General features: G+C 45.7%; 1 protein-coding gene across 3 annotated transcripts; it reads left to right on the forward strand.

The window, feature by feature from the left end:
* The first annotated feature begins 4,492 nt into the window (after nt 1-4,492).
* HJV (hemojuvelin BMP co-receptor) lies at nt 4,493-8,932 on the forward strand. 3 transcript variants are annotated; one of them, XM_017874773.1, is made up of 4 exons: nt 4,575-4,836; nt 6,109-6,294; nt 6,694-7,250; nt 7,714-8,932. In XM_017874773.1, exons 2-4 carry the CDS (start codon nt 6,198-6,200, stop codon nt 8,335-8,337), a joined length of 1,278 nt encoding a protein of 425 aa, XP_017730262.1. In that variant the 5' UTR covers nt 4,575-4,836; nt 6,109-6,197; the 3' UTR covers nt 8,338-8,932. The 3 variants fall into 3 exon arrangements, with proteins under 3 accessions (XP_017730271.1, XP_017730262.1, XP_017730253.1); XM_017874764.1 differs by having other exon boundaries at nt 4,593-4,836; nt 6,091-6,294; XM_017874782.1 differs by lacking the exon at nt 6,109-6,294 and having other exon boundaries at nt 4,493-4,836.
* The last annotated feature ends 1,383 nt before the right edge of the window (nt 8,933-10,315 follow it).

The following is a 10,315-nucleotide window of genomic DNA, read 5'->3' on the forward strand; positions in this document are numbered from 1 at the left end:
ATGAGGGAAATACAAATTAAAACCAAAATTAGATATCATTACACACCTATCAGAATGACTAAAAAATAGTTGACGACATCAGCCAAGTGCAGTGGCTCACACCTATGATCTCAACACTTTGGAAGTCTGAGGCGGCAGATCACTTGAGGTCAGGAGTTCGAGACCAGTCTGACCAGTCATGGCAAAACCCCATCTCTACTAAAAATACAAAATTAGCTGAGCATGGTGGCGCATGCCTGTAATCCCAGCTACCCAGGTGGCTGAGGCATGAGAATCACTTGAACCCAGGTGGCAGAGGTTGCAGTGAGCCGAGATTGTACCACTGCACTCCAGCCTGGGTGACAGAGGGAGACCCTGTCTCAAAAGAAAACAAAAGAAAAGAAAAGAACGAACGAACCCAGGTCATTTGTCCTGTAGGGTATTCGCAAAGTCTGAATTTGCACCTTTGAGGTACCATTTAATGTCTCCTATATTTCCTGTAAATTAGTAGTTAGCTCTAATCAGATTCAGACTGAAGTTTGCTCATTTGTTTTTGGTATGGCTACTTCATGCAAGGTGGAGTTATATACTCTATGATCAGGAAAACATGTTTATCTCTGTTTTTATGATGAATAACAGCCATTGTTTTTTTGTTTATATAGAGATGGGCTCTTACTATGTTGTCCAGACTGGTTTTGAACTCCTGGGCTTAAGCAATCCTCCCACCTCAGCCTCCCAAAATGCTGGGATTACAGGTATGAACCACTGTGTCCTGCCACAGTCATTGTTGACCATTGCCTAGATATATTAATTCATTTGGAGTTACAAGATGCTGATATTCTAATTATACTATCCCTTCTTAATTTATTTACTGGAATGCTTCTATAAAGAGAAATATCCCCCTCATCTTAAGATACAGTTCCCATAAGAAAACCAGGTAAACACTTGATTCTTTCCAATTACTAGCAGTTTTTAAAATAATGAGTTGATCTGCCAGCATTCTCCAACAATGACCAATGATTTTTAAGTATCATTGTGTTTTTGTTTTGTTTTGTTTTGTTTTGTTTTTTTGAGACGGAGTCTCGTTCTGTCGCCCAGGCTGGGGTGCAGTGGCCAGATCTCAGCTCACTGCAAGCTCCGCCTCTCGGGTTCACGCCATTCTCCTGCCTCAGCCTCCCGAGTAGCTGGGACTACAGGCGCCCGCCCCTCGCCCGGGTAGTTTTTTGTATTTTTTAGTAGAGACGGGGTTTCACCGTGTTAGCCAGGATGGTCTCGATCTCCTGACTTCGTGATCCGCCCGTCTCGGCCTCCCAAAATGCTGGGATTACAGGCTTGAGCCACCGCGCCCGGCCATATCATTGTGTTTTTAAGTATCATTGTGAATTCATGGATTTAAGCATATTTTATGAATTTCAATCCATTGCAGATAGTATCCATTTTGATACTTAAATTGTCCCATCTTTGGCCGTGGGAACTACTCTAGTTGGCTCCTAAGTTCTTTTGTTACAATCCTAACACTCTTTGAAAGCTTCCTTGCCTATCTTGGACAATACCTGCCCCAAACCTGAAATCAGCCACTTACCCAAGGAGTTGTTTGTTGGTTCCTTTTAACAGGAAATGGTAGGCCGGGCGCGGTGGCTCAAGCCTGTAATCCCAGCACTTTGGGAGGCCGAGACGGGCGGATCATGAGGTCAGGAGATCGAGACCATCCTGGCTAATACGGTGAAACCCCGTCTCTACTAAAAAATACAAAAAACTAGCCGGGCGACGAGGCGGGCGCCTGTAGTCCCAGCTACTCGGGAGGCTGAGACAGGAGAATGGCGTGAACCCGGGAGGCGGAGCTTGCAGTGAGCTGAGAGCCGGCCACTGCACTCCAGCCTGGGCGGCAGAGCAAGACTCTGTCTAAAAAAAAAAAAAAAAAAACAGGAAATGGTATTTACATAGCACAATTTGAATACTAGAGGTGTTTATTTTTACTGGATCATTGTTTCCAGGCCTTTTCAGGATAAAGCTGGGAAAATTTTAAGGATAAAATAAACCATGAGCTCAGAGTTATATTTGCAATTTAAATTCAGAATTACAGAGTTTTCTCTTAACTTCATCAATCATAAATATGTATCTCTTTATTCCACACCAAAAATTCTGGTTCTCAGAGACACCAACATTATTAATCATTTGTTTTATCTCATGATATACCTAAAATAATCTCAGAATAACAATACCAACACTATCACCATAATATGACTATTGAAAATATTTTGCATTTCTTTTCAGCATTATAGTATATTTCACTTGGGCTGTCATAGTCAAATTATTATGTTTTAAAGTCACTTGAATAGTTTGGTTAGAAGCATCCTGAGAAGAGTGCTATGTGGGCCTCTAGATTCTGTATTAAAATAGAGCCAACTGGTAAAGATGGCTTAGTGACTATGATGGTTAATACTGAGTGTTAATTTCATTGGATTGAAGGATACAAAGTATTGATCCTGGGTGTGTCTGTGAGGGTGTTGCCAAAAGAAATTAACATTTGAGTCAGTGGGCTAGGAAACGCAGATCTACCCCTTAATCTGGGTGAGCACAATCTAATCTACTGCCAGCACAGCTAGAATAAAAAGCAGGCAGAAAAATATGAGAGACTGGCCTAGCCTTCCAGCCTACATCTTTCTCCTAGGCTGGATGCTTCCTGCCCTCAAACATCAGACTCCAAGTTCTTCAATTTTGAGACTGAGACTGGCTCTCCTTGCTCCTCAAGCTTGCAGACAGCCCATTGTGGGACCCTGTGATCATGTAAGTTAATACTTAATAAATTTCCCTTTATGTATGTCTACCTATGTAGATATCCATGTCTATATAGATATTAATAAATCTAGAGAGACAGAAAGGAGACTGGTGATGACCAGTCTAGATGGCTAGATAGATATGGATATAGATATAGATCTCTATATAGATAGATATAGATATAGATATATATCCTATTAGTTCTGTCCCTCGAGAGAACCCTAATACAGTGACCCTATTTGGAATTGGTCCTTGTGTTAATTTCACTTGGCAAGTACTAAAAGATGATGATCTCAGATACGCCTATGGCTGCAAAAACATGACATGGCTAAATCCCTTGGCTGCAATATCTCTTTTTTTTTTTTTGAGACGGAGTCTCGCTCGTCGCCCAGGCTGGAGTGCAGTGGCGCGATCTCGGCTCACTGCAAGCTCCACCTCCAGGGTTCATGCCATTCTCCTGCCTCAGCCTCCTGAGTAGCTGGGACTACAGGCATCCGCCACCATGCCCAGCTAATTTTTTGTATTTTTGGTAGAGATGGGGTTTCACCGTGTTAGCCAGGATGGTCTCGATCTCCTGACCTCGTGATCCGCCCGTCTCGGCCTCCCAAAGTGCTGGGATTACAGGCATGAGCCACCGCGCCCAGCCTATCTCTTTTCTTTTTTAAGGGGGGTGGGGGGCGGGTCTCACTCTGTTGCCCAGGTTGGAATGCAATGGCGCTATCATAGCTCACTTCAGCCTCAAACTCCTGGGCTCAAGTGACCCTCCTGCCTCAGCTCCCAAAGTGCTGAGATTTTGCAATATTTTAAGGTCACAATATTATATTATTCCCACAAAAGTATCTGTCTGAGGCTAGGCATGGTGGTTCATACTTGTAATCCCAGTACTCTGACAGGCTGAGATGGAAGGACTGATTGAGGCCAGGAATTCAAGACCAGCCTGGTCAACACAGTAAGACCTCATCGAAAGAAAGAGAAAAGAAAAGAAAGAGGAGGGAGGAGGAGGGAGGAGGGAGGGAAGGAAGGGGGGCGCGGGAGGGGGAGGGATAAAAGGAAGGAAAGGAAGGAAGGAAGGAAGGAAGGAAGGAAGGAAGGAAGGAAGGAAGGAAAAAAAGTATCTTTTGAATCTTTTCTATTTCTCCAAGTCTTTCTTTCTTTCGAAAAATTCTATTTCCATTCTTTCTTCACCTCTTTGCCTTTGTTAACCTTCTCTCCAAGCAACTCAGGAGCCTTTATTTTTTGTGTATTGATGAGGGAGAGGAAGAGGAATTGCTGTACAAAATAAAGTAATGAAAATGGAGTAGGTAGGAGGATAGACAGCTGCAAGGATCTGAGCTGGATAGACTGAACAAACCCTCATCCTAAGCAACTCACAGCTCAGATTTCTTCTCTGGACAGCTGGCTTTTTTCGTCCTTCTGGAATACTCTGCAAAGATAGGGGAGGGGCTGTGAACTACTTCTGCTATGGATCTTATTTAAAGTCAGCTACCTCCTAGATACTATCTGTAGAACCTAAATGTAATATTCAGCATAGCAGGGATGAAGATGGTAAATGAAAGGTATCCAACTGCCCAACTACCCACTGTAATTTTTAAAGGCCAGGAGCTCATCGTTACTAAAAATGCTGGAGGGCTGCCTGGAGTAGGCAGTGACCACAGAGTCACACAAGCTGGAATTGGATATTCGACTTATCTGTCATATTTCTCTCCTCCCTCCCTGTCTTGGCACCCAATACTCCATATTCTTTCTAATCCTCCAACCCTCCCCACTCCCCCAACTCCCACACCCTACCCCCACCAACGTTCCTGGAATTTTGGACTTGGCTATTTTTAAAACCGTCAACTCAGTAGCCACCTCCCTCCCTGCTCAGCTGTCCAGTACTCTGGCCAGCCATATACTCCCCCTTCCCCCTACACCAAACCTTCTCTGGCTCCCTGACCTCAGTGAGACAGCAGCCGGCCTGGGGACCTGGGGGAGACATGGAGAAAGAGACGGAAGACCCCCTGGCTGGAGCTGACCCACAGAGTAGGGAATCATGGCTGGAGAATTGGATAGCAGAGTAATGTTTGACCTCTGGAAACAGTAAGTCAAAATGAAATTGCAATTCCTTTAATAAGGTTTTATATTGAAGTTAGACTTTTATAAAATTACAAACACCTACTTGGATGTCTCTCGTCCAAATGCTGGGATCTCTCCCTACCAAGGTGCCCCAATCTCCATTTCTCTTTCTGTCTTCCTTCTGGCCTCTGGCCTCTAGTTATTTGAAGTTTAATTCTCTGTCTCTCCTCTGGCAGTCTTAGCCCTCTCTTTACCTTATTACCTCAAGACTTCTGATGAAGTTTTACAAAGAGTTCCCTACATCCTCTATTCCGTAGTTTTCTTACCAAGGCCAAATATGACCTCTCAGACCTCACTGACACCCTCCTATCCTGCCCCCACTTAGCAATGCCCTTCACATTGAGATTCCAAGGGTGGGGGCTGCTCCTTTAAATTATTTCTCCCCACAACTCTAGTCCCTCCATTCTATTCTCCCTCTTGCAGGACTCTTCCCCAATCATATCCTTACCCATAAGACAGGGGAGTTAGGAGGGATTTAGCCCCTCCCCAACTCCTGTCCTCATAAAAAAAAACTGAGAACTTCAGAATTTGAAAAGGAGAGATTAATGGCAAGAGTGGTTCTTCAGTGAAATTTGGGAAAATACAAGAACTGTTGACTTAGAAAAAACAAATATTGATTTGCATGTTTGGTTTGCATCCCATTATTCCATGAGAGAGGGAGATTAAAATTGCAGCTCGCTAGAGCTGATGAAAAGAGATCGGTTCCCTTTTCGTTTGAATACTGATGTTCTAGAGGGGATGGGTATGCCACCCTTACTCCTTCTTGTGTTCTTCTGACACAAAGAAGGCAAAGAAATGTATGACTCCTAGAAGGCATCTCCTCCTAATGGAGAGGAACAAGTAAGAAGTATGTTTCTGAAATATTTTCAGGTCCTAATTTTATTAGGGTACTCACTAGGATTAATGGTATCTGATCTATGCCCATGATTCCTCCATCTTTGACATATCTGCTGTTTGATAGCTCAGGATGGAGCAATACAGTGGACTCTGGCCCCTTGAGTTCATTCAACCTTCCCTCCACCCCCACCTAGGGGTATTGCACAAGGGCACTAAAAGTGGCCACAGGAACAGGGCAAAGAGGCTTCACTGCCACACTTATAGTTTGAGGAGCCCCAATCTCCCCAAATTCCAATCTGCTCATCCTTTTCTTGATCTCCCCAGATTCGCTTCACATTATCCTGACCAGTCTTCAACTCTTCTCTCTCTCTCCATGTCCAGCCAAATTTCTTTTTTCAGTCACTTACAGGGCTTCCGGTCAAAATTCACTAGGTAGGAGGGTCATCAGCTGGGAAGAACCGGCGCCTGGGGAACCTGGCTGGATAGGTATGGGGGAGCCAGGCCAGTCCCCTAGTCCCAGGTCCTCCCATGGCAGTCCCCCAACTCTAAGCACTCTCACTCTCCTGCTGCTCCTCTGTGGACATGGTAAGGAAGGGCCAGGGAAGGGTTTGGGGAAATCTAGAGGGTAGGCTGCTATGTAAGGGTGGGCATGTGAGCCTGAATGAGTGAGGAGAGATGTGCGCTGAGAGTCCCGGTCACTCGCCCTGCTCTCAAATAGGAATATTTTATTGCCCGTTCAGTTTGGGGAAGGCCACTGGGGAAGCCCTTGGTCGACAGGCAGAAGAGATGTGGCGGGCTTACACATTTTAGTAAGACAGCCGAGAGAAGTAGGGACAAGGGGGTTGGGGGCTGGGGAAAGCCCTTAGTTAGGTTTTAGGAAGACTGGAATCCCCTGATGAGATTTGGAAGAGTTATGAGCAAACTACACTCCGATAGAGCAGAGGTCTGACGACCGTCTCACAATCCTCTCCCTTCTGTCTTTAGCTCATTCTCAATGCAAGATCCTCCGCTGCAATGCTGAGTATGTATCGTCCACTCTGAGCCTTAGAGGTGGCGGTTCATCAGGAGCACTTCGAGGAGGAGGAGGAGGCCGGGGTGGAGGGGTGGGCTCTGGCGGCCTCTGTCGAGCCCTCCGCTCCTATGCGCTCTGCACTCGGCGCACCGCCCGCACCTGCCGTGGGGACCTCGCCTTCCATTCGGCGGTACATGGCATCGAAGACCTGATGATCCAGCACAACTGCTCGCGCCAGGGCCCTACCGCCCCTCCCCCGCCCCGGGGCCCCGCCCTTCCAGGCGCCGGCTCCGGCCTCCCTGCCCCGGACCCTTGTGACTATGAAGGCCGGTTTTCCCGGCTGCATGGTCGTCCCCCGGGGTTCTTGCATTGCGCTTCCTTCGGGGACCCCCATGTGCGCAGCTTCCACCACCATTTTCACACATGCCGTGTCCAAGGAGCTTGGCCTCTACTGGATAATGACTTCCTCTTTGTCCAAGCCACCAGCTCCCCCATGGCCTTGGGGGCCAACGCTACGGCCACCCGGAAGGTCAGGCACTCAATCTTCCTTCCGATCTACCTCATCAGATTCTTCCACGGGCACCATTCCCCCCCATCCCCACTAGTCAACAGCAGTGCTCCCTAATTCCCTTTTCTTCCTCAACCTCTCCCCCATCTTGAATCACTCCCTTCTACCAAACACTTGGAGCTGTAAACCACTTCCCCTTGATGGGAATTTCACTCAAATGCAGAAAACATTGAAGAGAGCAGACCTGAGGAGTTTCAGAAGGGAAACTTTTCCCTCTCCTAGGAAGTTGCCAAGATTAAGTAGAGAGAGGGGTTAAGTAGGGATGAGGTGATACTGGAACGTAAATAGGAGAAGCGATCAAGGATTGAGGGCCATAATAGTCCTGCATCTCTACTTGGATCAGATCCCTAACTATGTATGAGGTCTGACTGGGGGGAAGATGCACTGAACCCAAAATGAACTGTTTTCCCTCTTGCCCTCACAGCTCACCATCATATTTAAGAACATGCAGGAATGCATTGATCAGAAGGTCTATCAGGCTGAGGTGGATAATCTTCCGGCAGCCTTTGAAGATGGTTCTATCAATGGAGGTGACCGACCTGGGGGATCCAGTTTGTCGATTCAAACTGCTAACCCTGGGAACCATGTGGAGATCCAAGCTGCCTACATTGGCACAACTATAATCATTCGGCAGACAGCTGGGCAGCTCTCCTTCTCCATCAAGGTAGCAGAGGATGTGGCCATGGCCTTCTCAGCTGAACAGGACCTGCAGCTCTGTGTTGGGGGGTGCCCTCCAAGTCAGCGACTCTCTCGATCAGAGCGCAGTCGTCGGGGAGCTATAACCATTGATACTGCCAGACGGCTGTGCAAGGAAGGGCTTCCAGTGGAAGATGCTTACTTCCATTCCTGTGTCTTTGATGTTTTAATTTCTGGTGATCCCAACTTTACTGTGGCAGCTCAGGCAGCACTGGAGGATGCCCGAGCCTTCCTGCCAGACTTAGAGAAGCTGCATCTCTTCCCCTCAGATGCTGGGGTTTCTCTTTCCTCAGCAACCCTCCTAGCCCCACTCCTTTCTGGGCTCTTTGTTCTGTGGCTTTGCATTCAGTAAGGAAGCCATCAGTCCTATTACTAGTTTGGAAATGATTTGGGGATACAGATTGGCATAGAAGAATATAAAGAATCATTAAAGGAAGCAGGGCCCAGAAGACACATGAAACAATGACATTATCCAGAGTCAGATGAGGCTGCAGTCCAGGGTTGAAATGATCACAGAGTAAGGATTCTGGGCAAGGTTTCTGCATTCCAGACCTCTTCACCAAATTTTCCGGCCCCATTTACAGTAAAAAAAAATTGTTCTATTTACTGCAGATTTCAGCCTATAAGCTTAGAGGTCACGAAGGTTTCAACAATCAGTAAAGATTTAAGGGTTGAGATTTTTAAGAGGCAAGAGCTGAAAGCAGAAGACATGATCATTAGCCATAAGAAACTCAAAGGAAGAAGAAATAATTAGGGAAAGAAGTCTATTTGATGAATATGTGTGTGTAAGGTATGCTCTGCTTTCTTGGTTCAAAAATGAAGCGGGCGTTGTCTAGCTCTTAGGTGAAGGGAGTCTCTGCTTTGGAAGAATGGCACAGGTAGGACAGAAGTATCATCCCTACCCCCTAACTAATCTGTTATTAAAGCTACAAATTCTTCACACCATCCTCTGTTGCCTATGTTGAATCTCTTTACAGATGCTTGAAATGGAATAAATGCAATGTGTTCACTCCACTGAAAGAGGGCTGGGAAGTATCAGATACTGTTTCCATCTCAGGGAGTTTACAGGCTATTGTGGCGAGACAACACCATTCACATGAAAGAGTGATGAGTGTGTAATTATTCACTAAATCCTACAGTACGGTGCGTTCAGATGGGAAGATGGTAGATTTGAACTAAAGTAATAAGAATAATAAAAGGTAACAGAGAAGATAGGATTTGAAGTGAGCTTTGAAGACTGGGTAAGATTCAAATTGTTAACGATCTTCCAGGCAACGAAAACCATCTGGAGTTATGCATAGATTCATGATTCAGTGAGGAAATGAACAAAACTCAAATGCAGTAGACAAGGAGTAATGGGACAGGAGGTTAGATAGGCAGAGGCCAGATTATGAAGCACCTTAAAAAGGGGGTAAGGGGTTTAAATTTGATTAAGAGTTAACACTTATTGAAGCTTAAAATCTGCCAGGCAATGTTTTAAACACTTTTAAAATATCGACTTAATTCTCATAGCTCTCTAAGGAAGGTGGTATTCTTATCTCTATTTTTATATAAGGAAACTTGCCTCCAGTCACACAGCTTATAAATTATGGAACTTGCCTCCAGTCACACAGTTAACAAAGGCAGAGCCAGAAACTGAACCTATTCCGTTTGGATCCAGAAACTTAATTTTTAATCACTATACTATATTGTCAAGGAAGCAGAGAGCCATTAAACATTCTAGTTGTGGAGCTGGTAAAGATTCTAAAAGGGGAGCTATGGTGGTCGATGTCACCACAAAAGTGACTCTGAGGCTGGGCGCAGTGGCTGACACCTGTAATCCCAGCACTTTGGGGCCAGGAGTTTGAGACCAGCCTGGGCAACACCGCAAAACCCCATCTCTACTAAAAATACAAGAAATTAGCCAGGCATGATAGTCCAAGTCTGTAATCCTATAATCCCAGCTACTCGAGAGGCAGAGGCATGAGAATCAAGAATTGCTTGAACCGGGGCCAGGAGGTGGAGGTTACAGTGAGCTGAGACCACGCCACTACACTCCAGCCTGGGCAACAGAGTGAGACTGTCAAAAAACAACAACAAAAAAGACGACTCTCTTCTACTCTCTTCTCACATAAAGCCAAAAAGAGAGAGTTGGAAAAGGAGGGAAAGCCCAAAGTTGAAGGAATCTAGTTAGTAGAAAAAAGACTAAGAAGAGATGCTGTTCTAGGTGAGGGTGCTCTAAAGTAACAATGCTGCTCTCAACAAAATTACGAAGGAAGTAACTTTTACATTTAATATCTTCCCCGTTTCTGGTCTCATCCTCCCCACTCAGGTACTCCATAGCCAAGGGC

This window comes from Rhinopithecus bieti, unplaced genomic scaffold (genome assembly GCF_001698545.2).
Source record: "Rhinopithecus bieti isolate Rb0 unplaced genomic scaffold, ASM169854v2 scaffold_1234, whole genome shotgun sequence".
NCBI classification, from domain to species: domain Eukaryota; kingdom Metazoa; phylum Chordata; class Mammalia; order Primates; family Cercopithecidae; genus Rhinopithecus; species Rhinopithecus bieti.